This window comes from Argopecten irradians, chromosome 12, assembly GCF_041381155.1.
Source record: "Argopecten irradians isolate NY chromosome 12, Ai_NY, whole genome shotgun sequence".
Classification (NCBI taxonomy): Eukaryota; Metazoa; Mollusca; class Bivalvia; order Pectinida; family Pectinidae; genus Argopecten; species Argopecten irradians.
In genome coordinates this window covers 15592983-15606576 of record NC_091145.1, presented here as the reverse complement: position 1 = coordinate 15606576, position 13594 = coordinate 15592983, and the positions used below count along the sequence as shown (strand labels likewise).

The following is a 13594-nucleotide window of genomic DNA, read 5'->3' as shown; positions in this document are numbered from 1 at the left end:
GCATGTGTCGTGACGAGTTGGTATATCTGAGGCATGTGTCGTGACGACTGGGTATATCTGAGGCATGTGTCGTGACGAGTTGGTATATCTGAGCATGTGCTGAGGAGCATGAGCATGTCGTGACGAGTTGGTATATCTGAGGCATGTGTCGTGACGAGTTGGTATATCTGAGACATGTGTCGTGAGGAGTGGTATATCTGAGGCATGTGTCGTGAGGAGTCGGGTATATCTGAGGCATGTGTCGTGACGAGTTGGTATATCTGAGGCATGTGTCGTGAGGAGTGGTATATCTGAGGCATGTGTCGTGACGAGTCGGTATATCTGAGGCATGTGTCATGAGGAGTGGTATATCTGAGGCATGTGTCGTGACGAGTTGGTATATCTGAGGCATGTGTCGTGAGGAGTTGGTATATCTGAGGCATGTGTCGTGACGAGTCGGTATATCTGAGACATGTGTCGTGACGAGTCGGTATATCTGAGGCATGTGTCGTGACGAGTCGGTATATCTGAGGCATGCGTTGTGATGAGTCGGTATGTCTGATGCATGTGTTGTGACGAGTCGGTATATCTGAATCATGTGCCGTGACGAGTAAGTATATATCTGAGGCATGTATCGTGACGAGTCAGTATATATGAATCTTGTGTCGTGACGAGTCGGTATATCTGAAGCATTTGTCGAGACGAGTCGGTATACCTGAATCATGTGTCGCGACGAGTCGGTGTATCTGAGAAAATGGATTTTATAGTAGTATTAAACTTTCTCCAGAGGAAACCAAGGGATTTGTTGTCTTTGTTGTTACGTTGTTGCAGTGGATGTTTCATTTCAGATTAAATTGGAGAGTTAGACTTAGATGGTGCAGGTTCTATGATGTGGTCATTTTAGCTCCGGTGTAACGTTGAAAATGGACCCCCGTTGAAAACTGACCTCGGGTCATTTTTCAACGTTGAAAAATGACCCCGAAAACTATTGAAAACTGAACTTTACGCGCACTTTTTACACCGACCCGTTGAAAATAGACCCCGTTGAAAAGTGACACCATAAGAACTCGTTTTTACACAACAACACAACACGACACCAAAACACCACGAAACCACACAACATCACACAACACATCAACACACCAACAACACTACACAACACAACACCACACACACACATCACAACAAAACACAACAAAATAACACAACATCACACAACACAACAAAACATCATACTAAACACAACATCACACAACACAAGACAATATTACACAACAACACGACACAACATCACAACAAAACATCACACAACACAACAACACACAACACAACCACACCACAACACACAACCACGCAACAGCAATACACCAACATCCAACAACAACACAACAACACTACACAACACAACATCACACAAACACGCAACAACAACACAACACACCTAACAACAACACACAACACTACAACACACCACGCCTCACAATACAACACAACATAACAACAAAACATCACACAACAACACATAACACAACACACAACACAATACACAACCACGCAACAACAATACAACACCACCCAAAAACAACACAATAATTCACAACAACACAACACACGACAATACACACAACACAAAATCACACAACAAAGCATCACACAACAACACATCACTCAACACAACAACACAAAAACACAACCATACCACAACGCACAACACAACAACAATACAACACCACCTCACAACAACAACACAAAAATACACAACAACCCAACACTCGACAACAACACAACAACACACAACATAACACAACACAAACACAGCCACACAGCATACAACAACACACAAAACAACAACACACCAATAACACACAACACAACACAACACACAACAACACACACCATAACAACACAGCATTACACAACATCACACAACAACACAAAACAATATCACGCAACAAACAACACACAACACAAAAACACATAACCACAAAACAACACAACAACACAAACATACGTAGAACCCAACATAACTGATCCATACGCAGATATATAATACATATATTCTTGTATTGCAGGATATAAATATATATTAACAATTACTGAATACCTGGCGAACGTAAAATCGTCGAAATCATAATCATAAAAAATCATTAAGAAACAAATTAATAATATCAAATAATCATAGTTTTGTAACACTATCCACTGGTACTCGGAAGTGAACACCACATAGTACATGTACAAACTTTTCAAAAGACCATCAGTTGATAGATTGCCAATGTCATTTTTCAACAGACCTGCCGTTGAGAATTGACCCTAGACACTGTCAATTTTCAACGGCATGTTCAATTTTCAACGGCATTCGGGGTCCGTTTTCAACGTTGAAAACTGACCCGAGGTCAATTTTCAACGGAGGTCCATTTTCAACGTTACACCGGCTTTCGCATCAAAGCGGGACGCTGGATTTTCAAACTTATGGCGACTGTGCGCTTAAATGGCATAGAAATGATATGAACTGGAGGTTCGTAAACAAAAGTCTCATTTCGAAAGATGTACTAGTATACTTTTTCTGAATTCAAAACTACTCTTACCAAGTGTCGTATGTATCAAAGCATATATGTTTATGTCCGTACATCTGGTATAATACCCGAAAAACAATGGCTTTAGTAAAAATCAGCGATTTTTGCTGTTTAGAAGCGATTTCGGGCCAAAAGCGAGAGTCAGTATGTTTAAAACGAATTATTATGCTTGCGAAAGATATTTCGCATTGTATTTGTACATTTGCATTAAGTATTGGCGTAAATATATTTTAATCAAGAACATTCCCGAATAGCACTTCTAAACAGCAAAAACGATGATTTTCCGTTCTATACACCAGAATTACATTTTGCGGGATGCAAAGTCATAATAAACGAATCAGCTTCCCATCTGGCTGCAGCGTCAAGGTCTGATTGAATGTTTAAATGCAGTCAACTGTGTAACTATTGATTATTTCTCAGTAGATTTTGCTTATCAGGGTACTACAGCTAATGTTGAACAGGTCATATGTAAGTGATAAACAAGACAGGTTCGAGGACCGTGAACACACATCTCAAATAATCAAATATAATGTTAAAATATTATTTGAATATAACAGCATGTGTTGCTGTGTACAAACGATACAGTTCGGTATGACAAGTAGCGATTTAAAGGATTTACCTCTATTTCCCCCCACCCCTCCTTCCTGCCCCCGGGGGATACAGTTCGGTATGCACAGACAAAATGTTGTCAATAAGTACATGTCAGTATTTTGGTTCTGTCAAAACATACAGTGGCAAAAAATCGTCAAAAGTTTGTGTTATAAGTTTATATTATCATTTTTATGCAAGTAATGGTTCTGGCAGTGACCATTCCCTCTTTAAATTTTCTTCTGCACGTAAAATGACTTCGTTCCAAAGCAGTCGCTGTCAACTAATGTGATACGCGCTATTAACGATGATGAAAGTGAATTTAATTCAGATAATGTTTATTCTGAAATCATTACAAAGTTTTATAGTTACATTGCAATGAGTGTAAATAAAATAACACCCAAATTCAAAAGTTTGTTAGATTATATTTGCATTTCACAAGAGTATCGGAAGCGCTTTGTAGAAAAGGATGAAACTAATATTTGAGCATCATTAAACAGTTTAAAGTTTTAGATGTCTTGAAAATATTTCGTTTTTATATTATCGATAACGGCAATGACATTTTGGTTTCAGAACTCCGACAAAAATAATATAAAATGTGTGAATATCAAAATATAACTTTGTATACAATGTACATGTGAACTAAAATAAGTTATTAATGAATAAAAAATCTGGCATAATTTATTTGGTTCTAGTATCGATCCCTGAAGGGCTCCCACTGTTAGAGGGAGAGAATCACTAAACGTATTTTTTTTTTTTTTTTTTCATCTAAAACTTGAAATCTCCCGTCAAGATAGCTTAGGGAATAAAACTGATCTTGATGAACAGCCATACAACTCTAGTTTGTTTTTAGTTAAATTTGGTGATTAACACGATCTAAAGATTTACATAAGTTTTAAAATAGTACGCCATTAGTATTCCATAGTCGGTTGCATCGAACCATGAATTTGTAATGTTGATAAGCGCTGACTGACAAGAATGTTTGGGGTTAAAATCAGACTGGCTATCTGTAATTAAATTATTTTCAGACAGGAAGTTCTAAAATAAACATGTTTTTCCAAACCATTCAATATCGAAATTGGTCTGTATATTACACAACAGCTCTTTCTTAACCTTTTTAAAAAGAGGGTTTACTTTGGCATAGGTGTATTTCCAGTTTCGAGGAAACAGCTTGTGTTAATGCTAATGCTTATTAAGTTATTAACAGAAAACTGATGGAATACATGTACAGTTACACAATATTTCAAAAATCTTCGCTGAAATATTATCAGGCTCTGTGATAAGCATCTTGGTCACATTTTCACCCGTTATGTCAAGATTTATTATACAGTTAAAGTATGGGGTTGGGGGATGTAGCAAATTTCTGGTTTCCCAAGACTTGTCTATTTACCGAGGCGGAAATAGGCCTATTTGTACATTTGTAACCTCTTAAACTCCGATGAAGGAACAGTAACGTGCCAAAAGTCTTCGTAATTTTTATTTTATTTTTCCCTATATGTTCAATGTATTTATACGCTTATTCTTTGATTTTTCATGATCACATCTATGGGCGTATTTTAATCAATTTTGGTATACTTGTAGAAAATTATTTACACTTTCAGCTCAAAATATTTGTATAATTTTCCGATGTTTTGTTTTCAATAGATATTTTTTTTTTTTTTTTTTTTTTTTTTTACACCACTTAAACTTATGACGTCCTCTCCTACTTTGTTCTTACCAAAATGGCAACGAAAAAGTTTTGCATGGTAATGAAATACGGTTCTCTCAAAAAGTGCTGAAAGGAAAATTATGTAAATATTATTAGCTGAAAGTGAAGATAATTTTCTACAAGTATGCCAAATTTAATTAAAGTCCGCCAATAGATGAGATCAGGAAAGATCTAAGAAAAATGTGAAAATACATTATATACATAGGGAAAACTAAAAATTACGAAGAATTTTGGCACAAGCTGTCATTGTTAATATTGGAAATTATCATAGATACTGTATAGTGAGTAAACATTCTCAGTCTCTAACGGTAGCACCTGACCCACATATTTTTACTAGAGTGTAACCTAGATCTAGAGTTGCCGTTCTTGGTTTGTTACCCCTGGCGACGCAAGGTGTCCAATATGGCGCCCATGAAGCCAAACTCGTATCGTCAATAGCAAAAAACATCGTTTTATTTGTGCTTGCGACTTTTCATAATTAATAATGGCAGCGGTTCTTCGAAGTGCCGCTGTTGCCTCGGCGAATAGAGGTCAACCAAGCTCATTCTATAGCAAAGATAAGACTAATCCAGTGTTTCAGTCACTGGAGCAGGAGACAAGAAAATTCATGGGATACATGAAGAAACGGAATGTGGATGGCTATCGGAGACCAGACGATGAACCATGTTCAAGGCCGTAAGAAATCATTTTTGACATACACAACTAAATGTTCTTTTGGTTTGCAGATGTCTGCTCACAGGCATTTAGTGTAGTGTCTACCACTACCCCCCTCCCCTTCGAAAAAAATAAATAAAGTAAGCAATAGGAAAAGTCTCATCAGTACTGGCAGGCCACCAGCTCTCGCCGAGTACCAATTCTCGCCATCGCATATGTAGGTGTACGGTTATCACTCAAATTACGTCTATAAAGTCATCTTATGATAGAAGACACTACCATCGTGATTTCCACCAAAATAATGTCAGAAATTTTTTGAGTGACTGTGATCATACAAGTACGCATGCGATGGCGAAAATTGGTACTCGGCGAGAACTGGTCGCCTGCCAGTAGTGTTTCTATATTGCACATTGTGTTAGTTCACAACTACTTTGTCTGAATTCTTGACGACCTTGTTTAACCATTGTATCCGATATTCAGTTCAAAAGCAATTAAGCATTGACGCCTACATTGTACAGATGTGTATTGACTGTGAATTAATCCATCTTCATAGCAAATGTGTGTGGTAAAAGTTATTTACAATGTATGTAACATTTAAGTGTCAGTTTTAATATTAGTTACATTCTTGTATCATTCTAAACCTATTTCACAAATATCCTGCAAAATCTTTATAAAACAGTCAAAATGACACTGAATTTAAATGTATTAAACGTAGTGATGAAAAGTCACATGACAGACGTCGTTATTGAGAGTGGCCGTGGCAGACTAAATGAAAGTTGTATTCTAGAAATGACATATTCTGTGGTACTCCTAATTCAGTGGCAATTTCGATATTACTGAAATCTCACATTTTATGATATTATGAAATATTTCCTTACAAAAAAAAAAAATCAAAAAGTGATCTAGGAACCCATTTGAATGTTACTATTTTTCATAAATGATGAAATATTCAGGAACCCATTATGCTCAACCGCTGACAAATAGTATTTTTTCACCATCAAAAGCAGGAGCAGACGATTTAGTATTTTTATTCAGTTACAAAAGTTATTTTCTTTACACCATTACCACCATTGAAAAGTTTGAGCTTCTAATTTTACTTCAAGTTGAAAATATGAAAAATAATGAAGTGCATCCCGAAAAAATTCTGTTGCACTATATCCTATGTGGAATGAAGTAATGATTGCACATGCACCAAAGGCAAAACAAATTCTTTTATGTTAGTTTTTGTGTTAATAAGACATACATATACACAATTAAACACCAATTATTGTTCAAATGATGAATATCATTTATGCTCTGTCGGCGGTGGAGCATCTTTAAACAAGATTTCTTGCCACATTATCATAAATAATCAATTTCAATTTTCATAACACATGTTAATATTTTATCTTATTCATCTTGAAATGTTATGAAGGAGCAATATGTTTGTATTTCTAAAGTTTCAACACATAAGTATTGACAATTATTAACATGAGTGAAATACTTCAAAGTAGAGAAACTTTATAAATTGCTTACTACCATGGAATACTAGGGTGCTGTACATGTAAAATTTATGTTTTTATTGTTGACTAAATTTAATTTGTGTGCTTCATTTTTCTCCAACACAGGGCAGACACATTGTTTGACCTTTGGAATAAATATGAACCGAAACTGCCGAAGATGTATTATCAAGAGAAACTATTAGAAATGGGCGATTTCCTGATGACAGTTCAAGTACGTATTGATTTCTGATTCTGTGATTATAATCCTATGTTGAATAACTATCAATGAATAAGTCTAAGATACTGTTGTCATAGTAATTACGTTATAAAACTGATTTTTTAATAAGGCCGCCCCCATGGTTTTGATAGAAAGTTTAAAGTCATTTCACACAGATTTTGTGGGAAATGAATTGAATATACATGGAACAACTTTATATATGTTTGCTGAATTTTTATACATAGAAACAGTGTGCTCACCCTGTTAAATTACTGTATGTACATACAACTGAAGGTGTGTTATTGTTACCTTAAGGTACAATATGAAAGTGTATAAATATATAACTGGCAACAATTAACTTTGTTGCGATATCTATACAGGTTTTATGATAAAGGTTCCAAAAATAACAAGTATGTTATCCTTTTTATGGGTTTTAATGTGTGTTTTTGTTGGCGTTTCTAATGTGGCAGAAAACGAAAGAAGCAATGGATAGTACTTTCGGCTATTTTGTGTATGCATCGTAAACAAGTAGGCTAACACAAAATACCCAAAATTCCTTGTAATAAAACCTTCGGCAAAGGAAGGTTGCAGGCGGAATCTAGCAAGATTTAGTCATCAATGTTCTATGTGACGTTTCAATGGATAATTTTGTACATGATTAAAATCTACATTTTGTACATTGTACATTGATTTTTCTCCTTATATAACTGGATGCCTAACCCCCCTATTATTTTCCCAATTACGATGAAAAATTCCCAAATCAAATCTTTGAAAAACAAACAAAACTGAAAAGCTCTTCCCTCGTTGTTTAATCTAAAACAAACTACTCTGAAACTGTAGTTATGGCCGTCACCTTTTGGTAAAATGAAACAGTTTACTGTTTTACAATATCTAATCACTTATTATACCATGTTCAGTAATGGGTAACTTTTTTTCCAAAACTGCTCTTTTTGCGATTAAAAATTCCCAAGTTGTTACAAAAAACTTTTTCCCCAAAATACCCTGAAAAATCACTGTGGTATGATTAAAATTTACATTTTGTACATGCATGATTGGCATAATTACTGTCTTTTTAAATCATTGCATGGTTAAGATTGTTAAATTTCCGTGACATTTATTTTGTGTTTTACAGGAGTACAGCCTGGCCCTGTGGCAGTGTTATGAACGATACCTTCTCCACTTTGGTCATTTTGACGAAGGGGAAATAACTGATGTTGACACTTTTAAGAGCACATTTTTCCCTGAAGGATTTGACAGTGATGATGCAGGACTAACAGTAAGCTTAATTGATCTTTTAGAGAAATCTTTTCAGACAAATCAATGACACCAGTTTAATTATAATCTACTCAAGTATAAAGTTGATATTTGGGAGTACAGTATGATTTATCAAAACTGACCCTGGTCCAATTCAGATCCTTGTGTATTTTAGCGAAGCATTATGACATTTTCCTTTCTAATTTATAGTAAATAAATCTGTATAATCTAGAAACATGGCTATACTGACCAAATATTTTTGTCCTGATGACATCAGGTTTACTCAGGTTACAGTTGTGAAAAGAAGTAAATTAATTTGACAAAATGACTTCTTATGTTGCTGTAAACCAGCTTTCTTTCACAGCTACTTAATTTTTCATGATTTCCATTTCAAAACAAGTTCACGAAAATTAACATTTGGGGATTTTAAAAAATGACTAGAAATTTCTATCAGTATCAATGATGTAGATATTGGTTCGCGGAGATAAACTTTGGTGAATTTATTTGGATTGCGGAATTCGCGAAAGTAAATCGCACGCGTAAGAGAATTGGTTTACAATACTACTTTGCATATGTGTCTTTTTTTTCCCCTAGTTTCGAGCCCTTATGGGAAAGAGCATCAGCATGTACCAAGTGGTGCGTGTAGGAGACCCTAAACTCCAGAACAAACAGTCGGTGGACAGGTGTGTCCAGATACTGTCTTTCCTTAGACTGGTCATGCAAGTTGTTCTACCTCAGGAGAAGCTGTGTTGGCTTGTGTATAATGGTAAGCAAATAATTTACATAATACATACTCTTATGCAAATGTGACCGGGTGGGATTTGTTGCTTTGTGGTCTTCGGCTGCACTATAAAAAGGGCAAGATTTCCACTATACAAGAAGATAAAACACGAATATGTACCACGGTCTCCCAAAACAGGTACTGTGCACTACATACACGCTACATAACGCATACAACGTTAACCCTCGGATTACTAATACACAATGTGGATATAATTGATGTTAAGTCCCCTATCACTTTTAGGTCACCTGACCATAAATCTGGCCATGGTGACCTATGACCTGTCATCATTCGTTATGTGTTGTCCATAGTATGTTAACTTTTCTTTGTGAACAAGATAATTTGAGTAAAAATTCAGATATTACATTCATACATTACACCATCCGTACAAATCTAAGGTCAAACAGGAATCAAGTGAGGCAACTAACAAATTTTATAATTTACGCTAATGCCATTAGATCGCAAAAAGTGGTATACTGAAGGAAATCGCAAAACTGACCAACGACGAAAGTTTCTACATTTACAGTACAAGATGATTTGTATACAAATTGTAGAGACCGGTGTAGCATGGTATTTTGAATCATGGTATATTGACCCCGGGGTTAATTTACCAAGAGTATACTGATTGTAATGTACTGTCTGTTTATATTTTATAGGTACAATCCATATCTACAGTATCTCTAGACATCTGATGTCACTCGGCAACTCAGCAAGAGTAAGTCATTTTTCTATGATTTTATTTAAAATTAAGAATTTAGCCTTCCATCAAGTAATAGAGATGTGCAGGCCGAGTTGTTAAAATTGCTGTCCCAACACCTACATTAACTCACCACCTCTGGGTAGCAAATGTAAAACCCATGTGAGGCAATTAGCAGATATTGACTGTTGATTGATGGTTTTTCTCTGTGTACTTCTGCTTTTCTCTGTACTTAAACCTGGCACAGATGAGCCTGGCTGTTAATATGACATAGAAAGAACAAACAATTAGATATCCAGCAAGGAAATGTAGACCACAGAAAGGATTATGATTATATTTTAATGACTCTTGAATTTTTAACATTAGGACCTCAAAAAAGAACAAACAATCAAATATCCAGCGAGGAAATTTAGAAAACAACTGATTACATTTTGGTGATTGTTTTATTTGGACACAATGTTAAGGTGTAAATGTCTTTGTTGTAGGTTATTGAGTACCTCCTGTGGGCCAGTGTATGTATGGAGACATCTGTACCCCTCCTGGCCGTGAAATACCTGCCGTGGAGGGCGACACTGTACACAGCAGTATGTCAGTGTTATTTCGACTGTAAGGTCTCACACCATGCTGAGGTTAGTCTATGTAATTCATATTCTCATTAGATTCAATTAATACATATTGGAATTTCAAATAATTTGAAATATTACATATTAATAGTTAAAATATGTTTCAAATGAAGCATTGTTTCATCAATGGATATATAAAACAAATTCAAATTCAATTCCTTGTACAGTTCTTTACTAGAATTTTCAGCGTTCATGAAATCTTGATTTTTTTTAAAACAGTATACAAATAGATTTTATAATCGTGATTAGCAAATGAAATCTAGTATAATCATAAACCCAAATGTATTCCTTCCAGAAGTCCAAGTTTAATATCAAAGTGAGAATGTCACTGTTTCAGTGGGTAAAATATTGTATGAGCAATGAAACAATTCTAATCTGGATATAAACTGTATATTACCGTCTCCATGCAATTTAAGTGAAGAATTATGCTCTTTAAAAAGAAACAGTATTGTATGAGAATTGAAATGATTCAATATTAATCTGGATATGTGTCCCTGATTTTGGTAAAAAATCATAATTTTCAATAAAAATGAAAAGATATGCATATGAAAATGGTACCTTTCCATGTTTAGTTGCTCAGACCTACATATTTTGTCCACGTTTTTCTGTTGTTACAAATTTTCTTTAAGTTGAGTTTTTTTGTTATCAGAACCATGTATTATAACATGGTATATGAGTTTAGCAGGTTTAATTAAAACTTGTATTGAACCAAGTTTCAGGCATTTTGGTTATGTGTTTCTCTGTTAGAGTATTTATGCATCGTATTAGGGATATTCTATACGAGGGTCACAAAATGTTGTAAAACCCTGAGACTTGCCAATGGTTTTACAACATTTTGTGATCCCGAAGAGAAAACTCTATCCTTAAAATGCACATATGAAAGAGAATTTCCTCACATACCTCGCTGTTTTATTCAAATTTTACTACTATGATTTTCGGCCATTTTGAAGTAAATTAAAAAAAAAAAACTGTGACTGGAGGTTAATTCTCCATACCTGAAAATTGTTTGATATTTCATTGCAAATCCCGTTGTTTATAACTTTTAAAAAGTAAACCCAGCCTAGTTTCTGAAAAAAAGTTAAAATATTATACAGAGAAAATGGCAATTTTGTTGACGCCATGATGATATGAGGCTTTATTGCATGGGTAGTCATGCAATACAGCCTCAGGCGACATGAGTGTATTGCCCTGGACCATCCAGTATTGCACCTCTAGGTATAAGAGAATATCAGTTATCATATGTACATCACCTATATATGTATGCCAATAGTTGTATGCCAATAGTTGACTTGATAAACATTGTATAATTACAGTCATTTATGCTTAATATTGTTGAAATATAATGATCCAACAAATATACCAACATCTAGCTCTATAATGTTGTATATCACAGATTATATCCACTATAATTAATACATGACGTATATATCCATAATTTTTTTTTAAAACAATGATACTATATCTTTCATCAAAATTTCACTATGAGTGTAATTTCATTGCTTTTCCTACAGCGATGTTTAATATTACTGTTACCACCTGACCCAAAATAAGGGACTTTATGTGAAAGTATACTCTGATAATTTTTTAGGCATTTGCCAGAAGAGGCCTAGCCAAGATTAATGAATTGAGTCGACTGGAAAGTTTGAGCAGTTCCACTGAAACCAATCAGTCCGAGGAAGCATTCCGTCAGGCTACTGTCAAGGTACATACATGTTATCACTTTCTGTATAATATTGACAAAACTAGTACTTTAAATGTAAACATTTTGTGAGGGTAAATTTTTACTAACTACACTAATGACATTTTAGTACAAAAATTGTCCCTGACACCTAATGTATGGTGTATATAAAACGTGTTTAAATGTACTATTCTAGTGATTTTTCAAGAGATTATTTTTCCGAATCAGTATCAGCAGATTTAGTATGAAAACAATGAAAAATTAAATATAAAAAAATTACAATGTAACAGTGTAAATTTCCCCCTAGCGTAAATTCGATGTTTACAGTAACGCATAAAATGTCAGGCCTCTTGTATAGAACAAGTTAGAAATAGATTAGAAATAAATATGAAGGAGTTTTTTCAGAATATTATGTATTTATCTTTAATTCCAGATGGCTGTGATGGTTTTTCGACGCTCAGCTTTTGAAACCAGGAGAAAACCAAAGGGTCTTCTTCGTCCAAAGACTCGTGCCAATCTCAAGGATGCTCAAAATGTATGTATTTCTGCAGTTTTCAGAGCTGAATTTCTATTATTTTGATTTTGTAACTGTAAAGATAGATTTACCTGCATGTATGTATTGTCACTAGCGCACATAGTTCACAGAATACTGATTTCTGATTGCAGTTACCATGGCCACGAACGCCGAGCGAGAAGCTATTGTCGGACATGTTTGAAGGTAGTGCAGCACAGTTCCTCTGTATCCTAGAGAGTTTGAATGATACAAATCGTCGTACTATCCTAACATCGCCACCTGCTGCCGACAGTGAAGTAGAGATACTTGATGTGTATGCTGAATTATTCCTCGCAGGCCAGGAAATTCTCTCTGGTATGCAGTGCTTCAGATTTTAGTTCTTCAGATTTATTATAAAGTTAAATACTAGTTGAGGGATCAGATTCAATTTTCAAATTGATACATTGAGGAATTAATTTACCGTACTCAAATTAAAATGATTCCAGTGATACAAGTGGCAAAATTTATTTCTAATTTCTATTCATATACGGTACATACAGTAAAACCTACTTAATTTGAAATTAGATACAGGTGTACAAGTCATTTCATTCCCCCACTGATAGTTTCCCTGAGGAAAGAATTGGCTAGCTGAATCTTTCCCCCCTTCCCTTCTTAACCCCTTTTCCCTCTCTGGAAAAAAAAAAATCAGCAGGTGGGAGGAGGGGGAAGAACAGGGTTTATTGAAGTACTACTTAAGTTGACAAATTTTAATGCCTGTTCACATGTATGCATTGCCTTTGAATTGCACTCCTGAAATCTGGATAATTTGAAAATAATTTTGAAGAGATTTTTCATTTTATAAGAACTT

General features: G+C 34.9%; 1 protein-coding gene across 13 annotated transcripts in view; it reads left to right on the top strand.

Annotated features, from left to right (window-relative positions):
* The first annotated feature begins 5225 nt into the window (after positions 1 to 5225).
* The window catches only part of LOC138336196 (cilia- and flagella-associated protein 54-like), a 93345-nt gene continuing 84976 nt past the window's right edge, over positions 5226 to 13594 (top strand). For 12 of the 13 annotated variants that reach the window (XM_069285558.1, XM_069285557.1, XM_069285556.1 and 9 more), the window contains exons 1-9: positions 5227 to 5523; positions 7110 to 7215; positions 8333 to 8476; positions 9049 to 9220; positions 9892 to 9950; positions 10418 to 10561; positions 12144 to 12257; positions 12667 to 12768; positions 12900 to 13101. In XM_069285558.1, the coding sequence (XP_069141659.1) occupies positions 5333 to 5523; positions 7110 to 7215; positions 8333 to 8476; positions 9049 to 9220; positions 9892 to 9950; positions 10418 to 10561; positions 12144 to 12257; positions 12667 to 12768; positions 12900 to 13101 (1234 nt within the window). In that variant the 5' untranslated portion in view covers positions 5227 to 5332. Of the gene's footprint in view, positions 5524 to 7109; positions 7216 to 8332; positions 8477 to 9048; positions 9221 to 9891; positions 9951 to 10417; positions 10562 to 12143; positions 12258 to 12666; positions 12769 to 12899; positions 13102 to 13594 lie in introns of all 13 variants that reach the window. The other variant, XM_069285559.1, reaches the window with a different exon arrangement.